The sequence below is a fragment of the Notolepis coatsorum genome (genome assembly GCF_963971535.1).
Source record: "Notolepis coatsorum genome assembly, chromosome: 7".
Classification (NCBI taxonomy): domain Eukaryota; kingdom Metazoa; phylum Chordata; class Actinopteri; order Aulopiformes; family Paralepididae; genus Notolepis; species Notolepis coatsorum.
Window position 1 is genome coordinate 89,890,904 of NC_140171.1, and position 12,315 is coordinate 89,903,218.

Sequence of the window (12,315 nt, forward strand, 5' to 3'; positions counted from 1 at the left end):
ACATTTGGTAAAAAAAAAAAGATATTTGCATGATATTTGCATTTGAATATTTATTTTGCACCGAAAATCACAACATACTACTACTAGTCAATTAATGATACTAATACTAATCTATACAATCTATACAATCACCTGTTGTTGAATAAATACCATTACTTTCTAGTTGTTACTAAAAAACAGTATATATAAAACAGTATCTGTTAAAAAAAAAGTTTTATAATTTACATAATATAATATTTTTATTTTTTTTATTTTTTAAATGTATGCACTGGTATCGGATCAGTATCGGTATCGGCCGATACACAAAGCTTAGGTATCGGAATCGGATTGGAAAGGAAGAAATGGTATCGGAACATCTCTAATTAGTATTCCGTTCATTTAGTTTTGTATTTTGTTTACTTCGTAATGTATAAAGGTTGTTTCATTTGTATTATTAGACTAGGCAGAATTTCAGAAAATGTGCTTGTATAAAGTGCTGAAGGCATTTCGTGTTTATTTTTGGTACACAACATTTCTAGGGGTATTAAGGGGTGCTGAATCCAAATTTGCTGTATACCAAGCTCAAAAATGTCAAATAAGGCCTCAAAATTGAGAAATCCAACATGGCCGCCAGCACTAGGCCCTCTCTCCACAAAAACAGGTGCTAAACCCACAGTTTTTATTCTACTGACATGAAACTTTGCACAGAACATCTGCACCTATGGAGGAAGAGAGTAGGAATATAGCTGGGGTGCAACCATGAGTAACAGGGTGTTTTTGACTGTCTAACTGTAATCTTTGTATAGGTGAGGATAAAAAAATGTCATTTATTCAGTGTTTGCAGGAATACGACAGCAATTTGGTAATAACTGTACAGTGTTGGACACCAACATTAGAATCCCCCAAGTCTTAGCTTTCTTCAGGCACCACGTTTATGCAAGTAGCTCTTATAGATCTGGATATATAAGCATTTTAATGTAAGCATGCTGTTTTAGGCGAATTTTCTAAAAATAAATGGTGGGGCTTAATGAGTTAAGTGTGACTACACAAGGTACAAACCTGAATTAAATGTGCTTTTGTAAGTTTTCTTACATACATCAACAAGGACGTAGTCACACCGGAGATTCAAGAATCCATACTTGGCGCAGAACACCTTGGACAGGCACAACTGAACATGTTTGTGGACAAACGTTTGTGTGAACCTCCAGATAGTGACCAGCACCTGAACCTGAAATCACCCATTCGAATGAACAAAGCCAAGACATTTGCCTCTTTGTATGAAGTTGTGCAACTTTCCAAGAACAAGCAAAACACCATCAAAAGTGGACAGGCAGATTCTACAAAGGCTCATCACAGCTTACAGAGCAGGTCGTAAGGTAGACCTTGACAATATCCTCCAGCATGAGCTCATGCCCATCCCACCATCTCTGGCCACAACTAACGGGAGTCTACATTCCACCAACAAGTCTGTGTTAGCAAATATACTGACGAAACAAGTTAAAACCCCTGCAGATCTTACCCTTCAGGGACCCAGCTGCCTGGTCATTGATGGCCAAGCTCTGGTAATGGCACTCGGAAAGCCACCTGACACTACAACATTTGGTGACTATGCCAACAAGTTCACTGACACCGTGTTGAAGATGGGAGCAAAATACCAGAGGGTAGATGTCGTCTTTGACAGATACCATGACCAATCCATCAAAACAGGCACAAGGCTGAAACGCAAACAGCGCCACAGACCAGTACGTCGTGAAATCAAAAACAAGTCTGTTCCATATACTTGTACGGGAGCTGGCTATAATCTTTTAATTATCTTCTACTCTATTCTATTCAGGAAGAGTCACATGGCATGTATCGAAGCATGCAACTGTAAGAAAGTCAACACCTGCCGGAACACTGAGGAAGAGTGTGAATAAGCTGTCACTGTAAGGATTACTGTAACAAGTATTCAAACGTACAGAGGAAGATTCCGGTAAAAAGCGGGAAGGTGGAATAGCTTTCATGTTGAACAACAATTGGTGTGATCCAGGCAACGTGAAGGAGCTTTCAAACCACTGCTCCCCAAACCTGGAGTATATATCCATCAAGTGCCGGCCATTCTTTCTCCCGAGAGAATTAACGTCGGTCATTCTGATCGGAGTGTATATTCCACCACAAGCAAACACAGGCGACGCGCTCTCCAAGCTCCACAACGAGGTAAACAAGCTCCAAGCAGCTAACGTTGACGCTGCTATTGTGGTTGTGGGTGATTTCAATAGCGCTAATCTGAGAAAAGTGCTGCCAAAATTCTACCAGCATGTGACTTCTTCTACCAGAGGCGGGAATATTTTAGACCATTGCTACTCGCAATTTAAGAGCGGTTAAAAATCACATGCTGCCAGTCCTTTCGGCAAGTCAGATCACGACACCATCTTTCTTGTACCGCAGTATAAACAAAGTCTCAAGCGCATTCCTGTAGTATCGCGAGAGGTGAAGCGCTGGACGGTGGCGTCGGAGGAGACGCTCCAAGCTGCACTAGAATGTACAGACTGGGGGGTGTTCCGCGATAACACAAATAATATTAATGACTACACGGAAACAGTGCTGGACTTTGTTTGTACTTTGGTAGAAGAAACAATCCCCTCTATCACAATTAGAGTTTACCCAAACCAAAAGCCCTGGGTAGACAAATCCGTCCGTGAAGCTCTGAAGGCGCGCACCTCAGCATACAACGCCAGGCTTGTGACAGGCAACATGAATGACCACAAGGTGGTGAGATACAATGTTAGGAGGACAGTAATAGAAGCAAAAAGGCGCTACAGGGATTCAATTGAACTTCAATATGAACAGGCTGACTCTAGAGCTATGTGGCAGGGCCTCAGAACGATGACAGATTACAAAGGCACCTCCCTCAAACTGAACAGTGACATCCAACTGGCAAATGATCTCAATACCTTCTATGTGAGGTTTGAGGCTGGGAATAACAGCACCAGCCTACAAACCACTGCAATAGAGGAGGGGGGGGGGGGGGGGGGGGCACTGCTGATGGAGACTCAGTGTTCAGGATAACAGAACATGAGGTGAGGAGGACGTTTAAGAAAGTGAATATCAGGAAGGCAGCAGGTCCGGACGGTATCCCCGGCCGCGTCCTAAAAGTCTGTGCCGACCAACTGGCCCCGGTATTCACTGACATATTTAACCTGTCCTTAGAACAGGCCGTCATCCCCACCTGTCTGAAGAAGTCCACCATTATCCCTGTACCCAAAAAATCCAAGCCAGCTTGCCTCAACGACTACCGCCCTGTAGCTCTCACCTCCATAGCCATGAAGTGCTTTGAGAAGCTAGTGAAGGGCTACATCTGTTCCTCCCTCCCCATCAACCTGGACCCCCTGCTATTTGCATACCGCCCCAACAGGTCCACGGAGGACGCCATAGCCCATGTGCTGCACACAGCAGCATCACACCTGGACAAGAGGCAGGGGAACTATGTGAGATGCTATTCATCGACTACAGCTCAGCATTCAATACCATAGTCCCCTCCAAACTCATAGCCAAGCTCAGGGACCTGGGCTTGAACTATGACCTCTGCCAGTGGGTCTTGGACTTCCTGACGGGCAGACCCCAGGTGGTGAGAGCAGGCAACTGCACCTCCTCATCCAGCACTCTCAACATAGGGGCCCCCCAGGGCTGTGTCCTGAGTCCCCTCCTCCACTCCCTGTACACACATGACTGTGTGGCACAGCGGAACAACAACACAATCATCAAATTTGCTCACGACACAGTAGTGGTGGGCCTGATCTCTGCAAACGATGAGAGGGCCTACCTGGAAGAGGTTAAGGTTCTAGCGGGATGGTGTCAAGAGAACAGCCTCTCCCTGAACATCAGCAAAACAAAGGAGATGATTGTGGACTTTAGGAGGTCGGGGTCAGGGACTACAGCCCCCTCAGCATCGACGGGGCACCGGTTGAGAGAGTGAACAGTTTTAAGTACCTCGGAGTCCACATATCCGAGGACTTGACATGGACCACACACATTGACAGTGTTATCAAGAAGGCACGACAACGCCTCTACTTCCTTAGGCGCTTAAGGAAGTTCAACGTGAGTCAGAAGATCCTCAAGAACTTCTACTCATGCACAATAGAGAGCATCCTGACTGGCAATATCACCTCCTGGTTTGGGAATAGCACTGCACAAGACCGCAGCAGACTACAGAGAGTGGCCCGTTCAGCCGAACGCACAATTGAAGGTGGGCTTCCCACTCTCCAAGACATTTACAACAAGCGGTGCATGGGCAAGGCTAAGAGAATAATCAAAGACTCCAGCCACTCAAACAACTGTCTCTTTGAACTGCTGCGATCAGGCAAGCGATACCGGAGTCTCCATGGCAAGCACAGAGAGACTCAGAAGGTGCTTCTATCCCCAGGCCATCAGGATGCTCAATGAATGAACAATGAACAATAAGCAAACCATCAACACACCCACAGCGCACATACACTCACTTAAATAAACAACACACTGTATCACCCACTTTACCACTTTAGACACAATTTACACTTTATATTTATATTATTGGTAAGGAAATTGCACATCATTCTCATTCCTTATTGCACCTCACCACTACAAGGTGGCACCACAAGCTAAGCTATACCTCACCATTTTTGTACCAGCTGTACATACTGTATATATAGAAACACTGAACAATTTTGTTGTTTACACTTGTTTACGTACTTGACTTCTTGACTTTCTATTTTATACTTATTATACTTATTTTATACTATCTTGTTATTATCTAGCACACTCTCAGGAGCAACACAGAAAGAAACATTTCATGCAAAGTATTCTGTATTCTGTATGATAACTAATAAAGAAACTTGAACCTTCACTTATATTGATATGGTAAAATAATATTTTTATTTTATTATATTATAATCTATTCTATTCTATTCTGGAAAAGTGGCATTGGATGAATCATGCAACTGCAAGACACCTGCGACACCTGCCTGAATACGATTGATGACTGACAATAAATTACTGTACCTAAGCTACTGTACGCATATTAAGGACTATCTAATTTGCATAAATGACATGTTGATTAAAAAAAATCAAGAGAAAAGAGTTTGATGAATAAATCCATGGCCTGGGATCATCCTGCTTTTCTTTCTTATTTGGTTGATGAGTTATGCATCAATAACGACCACCGTTTCTGCTATAAATATGAGTTTCAAGCAACATTTTCACAACTGATCTAAAATCAGGATATGATTTTAAATTCCTCATGTATGCAAACATATAAAAACACATTTCATTCATGTTTCTACCTTGTTTAGTCAAAAAGATATGCACTTAAATAGATTTCAGCCTGGCGCTGGCGGCCATGTTGGATTTCTCAATTTTGAGGCCTTATTTGACATTTTTGAGCTTGGTATACAGCAGATTTGGATTCAGCACCCCTTAATACCCCTAGAAATGTTGTGTACCAAAAATAAACACGAAATGCCTTCATGGTTATGATTTTCTGAAAATGTACCCTGTCTATATGTGTCTATAGTCCAACGCACATGGCGGGTGATTTTTGCCAGGCGACTGACTTTTTAAGCGAGGCGACCGACAGAATTGTATCGCTTCCATTGTTATGAATGAAACAACCCGTTTCTCTCTCTCTCCCTCTCTCCGTCTCTCACACACACACACACACACACACACACACACACACACACACACACACACACACACACACACACACACGATCGATCGCCTGCCGTGTGCCTCATTTCGGGCTTATTTTTTACTTCCTGATATCTGCCAACAGCGCTGTCATGAGTGCAGACTGCTCCGCAAGCCACACATATCCCGCGCAGGTGATTGATTGATTGAAAATTGTATGAACAGATTGCAGAATGGGTACAATACAGTACGGCTCAATACACACAATTGTTAACTCATTGACTGCCAGCTATTATCCTCATCCTGTAGTAGCTACCGCCACCGCTGTAAACGGTGGGAGTCGCTCACCTTGTTTGCAGGGCTATAACTATTTAAATATGATTTAAGCATTACATCACGCGCAGGGGTGTGTTATACTCATTAGATCACGCCTAGGGGTGGTTGTTAGGCCCGATGTGCAGCAGAGGGTCGTTAGACCCCCCTAGGCGTGATCTAATGAGTATAACACACAACTTCAAGTGATGTAATGCTTTTATACAATGGCCCAATTCACCCAAACGTATTTCTATACAATACAGTAATTGAAGCATAATGGAGATTTATTCACAAAACCATCCACAGAGAAAGTAGATCCAATAGTAGATCCAATGGTCTGAAAAAAAAATAATAATAAAAAATCTACGGCCATTCTTTTTTTTTGTCCGCGATTTTTCTTTTGTTTCACAATGGGTCATGACAAACCAATTACATAATCCAACATATGTGTAATGAACAGTGTTGTGCTAGTTACTGAAAAATAGTAACTCAGTTACTTTACTAGTTACTTCATTTCAAAGTAACTTCGTTACTGTACTAGTTACTTACACCCAAAAGTAATGAGTTACTGTGAAAAGTAACTATTTAGTTATTTAAAAAAAAAAATAAAAAAAAAAGATTGCTCCCGAGTCCCATGTAGTATATAGTACTCAAAATCGGTTGATCAACTTGACAGTTTCCATTCACATCACCGAACTCTGCTAAGCAATGTGGTCTAGATACAAACACAAATCTGACACAAACAAATGTTGTCCCGAGTCGATATAATAAGAAGTGCGCCGGTTGAAGGAACAGCCTTGATGTCGCCGGAGCGTTTCATTATAACCATTATAATTCAAGGGTACTACGACTATGCGTGCACCTCATGGTACCAAAGCACCTCAAAGGCGCTTAAAACAAAATTACAAACATCACAAAACAAACTGGTCAGACTACTACTTGACCTGAACCCCAGAACCCACCTCACCCCTGCCCACTTTGACAACCTAGGATGGCTTAGAGTAGACGACAGAGTACAGCAACTTGCAATGGGCCTGGTCTACAAGATACACTATACGACCGGGGTGCCCATGTACATGTCAAAATACTTCCCAAAGGTCAGTGAATACCACAACCACTACACCAGAGGAAGCTCAACAAATCATGTTAAACCCAGATTCAGCTCAAACAAGGGACTAAACACGTTTCGCAATTATGCCACAACAATGTGGAATGCCCTACCCAAAGCTAGGGGTAACAGTACTGTATATTTGAATACCGTTTATGTCACAAATGTATCAGTACTAAATACCTATATGTCCCTATGCCATAAATGTCATGTATGTTGTGTATGTCATAAATGTCTATATGAATTGAAAATGGGGGACCCTGATGGAAACAAGACAAACGTCTTTCTCAGGTCTGCATCCCCTTAACAATTGTATGTATTGAGCCGTACTGTATTGTACCCATTCTGCAATCTGTTAAATAAAGTTTTCATTCATTCATTCATTCACCATCTTGCAAGTTGCAACGTTGTTTAAGATATCAATCAAAGCATTGCAACATTAGAATAGTTAGGATATCAATTGTGCATGAATTAAAGGACTATATTTATATTGTTTGATTAGTATTATGAGATTCCCTGGCAGATTTCGTACAGTCAAAATCCGTTGATCAACTTGAGTTTCAGTGAACACATTGCACTCACCAAAGTCTGCGGTGGTCGAGATGTAGTAACGTTACGTTAGTCCAGTTGACTCCAGCAGCGCCTCAAACATGTTCTTTATCTCGTTTCCATGTTGTATATTAATTATCTCTCCAAGTAGTTGCTAAATGGTTTGTTAGTTTGTTACTGCGTTCTTTTTATGTAGATTCATAGCGAGCGTTTGTTTTGTTTACAATAGAGAGGGTCTATTTCTTTCCGTAGCCGCATTTCTGGTTTCCGCATTTCTGATTGGCCAGTGGCCAGACTCGCCTCGTATCATTCTACGCGGGTGGGGATGAGGATAATAATAATAATAATAATAATCACTACCGCTCGCTATCAATCTACGCCGTATATAACGCAAATAACGCAGTGACGAACCATTCAGTAACGTAAGTAGCGTTACTGAATTTCAAAAGTAATGCGTTAGAGTACTAGTTGCGGCAAAAAGTAACTTCATTTCTGTCTGTTAGTCCCAACACTGGTAACGAACTAACATATTCCAGTTGACTATCTTTTTTGGAGGATTCGTTCAAAAGATATTCATACTTCCATTTGTCTATCTATGGCGGACTCATTCAGACTCATCCAGGATTTTTTTTTTAAAGTAATTCGGTTGTGGGAGGGATCTGGGGTCACGTGGAGTGTGTTATACAAAATAACAACGGCTAACTTGACTGTTTCAGCCAATCAGAATCAAGATATTTGCATATTTGCATTTGAATATTTATTTTGCACCGAAAATCACAACATACTACTACTAGTCAATTAATGATACTAATACTAATCTATACAATCACCTGTTGTTGACCATTACTTTCTAGTTATTACTAAAAAACAGTATATATAAAACAGTATCTGTTAAAAAAAAAGGTTTTATAATTTATATAATATAATTTTTTTTTTTTTTTTTTTTTTTTAAATGTATGCAATGGTATCGGATCAGTATCGGTATCGGCCGATACCCAAAGCTTAGGTATCGGAATCAGATTGGAAAGGAAGAAATGGTATCGGAACATCTCTAATTAGTATTCCGTTCATTTAGTTTTGTATTTTGTTTACTTTGTAATGTATAAAGGTTGTTTCATTTGTATTACGTGTCTATAGTCCAACGCACACGGCGGGTGATTTTTGCCAGGCGACCGACTTTTTTTTTGTTGTGAAATTTGTTTTATTTTATTTATTCTTTTGACATGACATACAAACATTTACAGTAGAAATCCACTATAAATCACAGGGCTATTACCGACATAATACTAACAATCATGACAGCCCGGTTTTTAAAATTAAAATAGATGTAGATTAAAGATATACACAGATTAATTACAATACAATACAACACATAAATGCTCTTGCTCGTTCTTCCCTCCCCCACCGGACCCCCCTTGAATACATCTATTATTTCGCTTGATACCAAGGATTAAAAGTTCATATAATGCTTTATCCTCTCCACCACTTCTAACCAGATTGCTATGCTGGCTTCATTAACACCTAGAATTTGTGCGGTAGATATCTCTAGGTAAATCACATCAAGATAGGTAAGAATCCATACCCTCCGACACATTTTATCAGGTTGAATCCAGCGTGATGCTATTAGTTTTTTGGCAGCCGTAAGACCGGACAAGATTATCCTTAGTACAGAGTGTGATAATTGAGAGACATCATTCAGCAACAATACAGAAGGCATTACAGGTATTGTCAAAAACAAAAATCCTGATAATAGTGTGGTTATTTCTTCCCAAAATATCTTAACAGGCGGGCATTCCCAATACATATGCATAAATGTACCACTATCACCGTTTGTACATAAGGAACATCGAGAGTCTTGTTTAAGCCCCATACGGTTAAGTCGAATAGGAGTTAGGTAAGTCCTATGAATAAAATTAAGATTAATCTGTTGATGATCCGGGTTACGTAACGATAGCCGAACGTTTGCCCAGACTTCAGCCCAATCAAAATCTACTTCCAAGTCTGGTATATCCCTCCTCCAAACTGAGTCTAGGGGAAGGACTTCATACGACAAAACCTCTCGATGTCTCCCTTTCATAAAAGAATTTGTGATATCTGTGGTGCTCCAGTGGTACCTTTAATGGGACTCCATGAGCCTTCAAACATGCTAATAACTGTCTGTAGAAATAGTATGTGGAACTGGTGAGGTTACATTTGTTATGTATATCTTGATACTGTAGCTACAGAAACCCTGTTCGTTGAAGATATCTCCCAATGTATGTATGCCATTCTTTTCCCATTTGGGAAATCTGATAGGTTGTTGTGCAATCAGGAGTGTATTGTTATTAAATATGGGAGAGTGTCTATACCATTTATGTTGGTTAGTAAATTATTTTTGTGTTTCACGCCATATCCGGATCATATGTGTAATAATAGGGCCAAATTTCATGTTGCATTGCTTAATTGATAGGTTGGTGTATACTACATCCTGCAGTCTATGTGGTGCCACAATGTTTTCTTCTAATGTTCTCCAGGATACGGATGCTTGAGAATCAAACCAGGTGATCAGTGGTCTTAAAGAGTACGCTTTAAAGTAGTAGTAGAAGTCTGGAAATGCTAGACCTCCGTCGGCTTTATTTCTCTGTGCAGTGGATCTTTTTATTCATGGAGGTTTGTTGTTCCAAATAAATGTATATGCGGCGGAATGTAATTTATTCCAGTAACCAGCAGGGGGGGGGGGAGGTAACGTTAACATTGAGCTGAAGAAGTTGATTCTAGGTAAAATATCCATCTTAACTATTGATACTCGGGCCTGTACTGAGTTTTTAAGTTTTGACCACCTGTCAAAGTCATTTGTGATCCTATCTTGGATTCTGAATTTCCTGTATAATTATACTTCACTGTTTGGCATATAGTGGGGAATATTTCAACTCCAAGACATCTAAAGTGTTCTACCATTTGTATATTTTCTGGAAGGAGGGTAGCCTTTGCAGTGACATTAAGTGGAAGGAAGGTCGATTTTGGCCAGTTTATCCTAAATCCCGATAGATTGCCAAAATCATCTATCAGCTTGAGAAGATGAGGCAGTGAGGTGGTAGGGTTTTGCATGAACAATATTACATCGTCCGCATATAAACTAATATGATGCTGTGTGCCCCTGGCGACTGACTTTTTAAGCGAGGCGACCGACAGAATTGTATCGCTTCCATTGTTATGAATCAAACAACCCGTTTCTCTCTCTCTCTCCCTCTCTCCGTCTCTCACACACACACACACACACACACGCGCGCGATCGATCGCCTGCCGTGTGCCTCATTTCGGGATTATTTTTTACTTCCTGATATCTGCCAACAGCGCTGTCATGAGTGCAGACTGCTCCGCAAGCCACACATATTGGACGTGTCTGCGTTGGTATCTCATCCGCGCAATGTCGTTAGTGGATAGCTCGCAAAGACGAAGCAGAATCCGCGTGCAAACCCCGCGCAGGTGATTGATTGATAATTGTATTAACAGATTGCAGAATGGGTACAATACAGTACGGCTCAATACACACAATTGTTAACTCATTGACTGCCAGCTATTATCCTCATCCTGTAGTAGCTACCGCCACCGCTGTAAACGGTGGGAGTCGCTCACCTTGTTTGCAGGGCTATAACTATTTAAATATTATTTAAGCATTACATCACACGCAGGAGTGTGTTATACTCATTAGATCACGCCTAGGGGTGGTTGTTAGGCCCGATGCGCAGCGGAGGGTCGTTATGATTAATTGATTGTCAATAACGGCATTCGTTAGTACAACAGCATACGTTGATCAGGGCGATGGCTATGAAAACAATGGACAACCAAGCTCAAATTGACGTTAAATTGCTCTTACCTGTGGCCAATGATATTCCAAAAATAATATTCCAATTATTTGATTGCCATCTGCTAGATCGTATGTCCATTTGGCGCACGCCATAACCCCCAGCAGCATAATGAATCCGGCGTCACGAACGCGATTCAATGCGATCGACGTTCCACGTTACAAGAAAACTCCACCCGGATGACTTTCAATGACGCACAGCCCCATACACAGAGTCAGAAAGGAAGTGCGACATCGGCCGCATACCACCAGGCGGCGGTATCGGACCGTTGCGATCTCAGACACATTGCCACACAGTACCACAGCCTTCCAGGATTATTTATGAATGGAAATAGCGAATAAAAGAAATAACGATCATAATAACGAGTATACTTGTTGTTGTCGTCCAACGATTGGCGGGCTATAACGAGTATACTCGTCGATAGCGGGGAGTAAGTTAAGGGGATGCAGACCAGAGAAAGACTTTCGTCTTGTTTACATCAGGGTCCCCCATTTTCAATTCATAATTAATTGTAAGTAAGGGTGCAATTCCCACCGCGCAATCCATTTAGTGGATCCCGCCCTATGTGTTCAACTTCAAACAATGTAAAAATGTACCTTGGCAGGACACCTGGTCGGGGGCTAGCTCATAGCCCTGTTCACACTGGCAGATGAAGGAGCCCATGATGTTGTAGCACTGGTGCTGGCAGGGATTACCTGACTCACATTCATTTATATCTGCAAAACAAAGACAAAAAACACACTTGAATCTTCAATCAATATCTGAAATTGAAAAGAAATGTATAATACATTTTCTTTTTTTTATTATCTTTCTTCCCCTCTTTTTCCCGGGAGTGCACGCACGCGCCGGGAGCGTGCGCGCACGTGGCGCCATTAG

The 12,315-nt window shown here is 41.5% G+C and overlaps 1 protein-coding gene across 1 annotated transcript in view; it reads right to left on the minus strand.

Moving 5' to 3' along the window:
• LOC311231314 (EGF-containing fibulin-like extracellular matrix protein 1) overlaps window positions 1-12,315 on the minus strand; it is a 274,116-nt gene that overhangs the window by 110,853 nt on the left and 150,948 nt on the right. Inside the window, exon 5 of the mRNA XM_084317859.1 lies at window positions 12,036-12,155. Within this exon, the coding sequence (XP_084173985.1) occupies window positions 12,036-12,155 (120 nt within the window). The remainder of the gene's footprint in view (window positions 1-12,035; window positions 12,156-12,315) is intronic.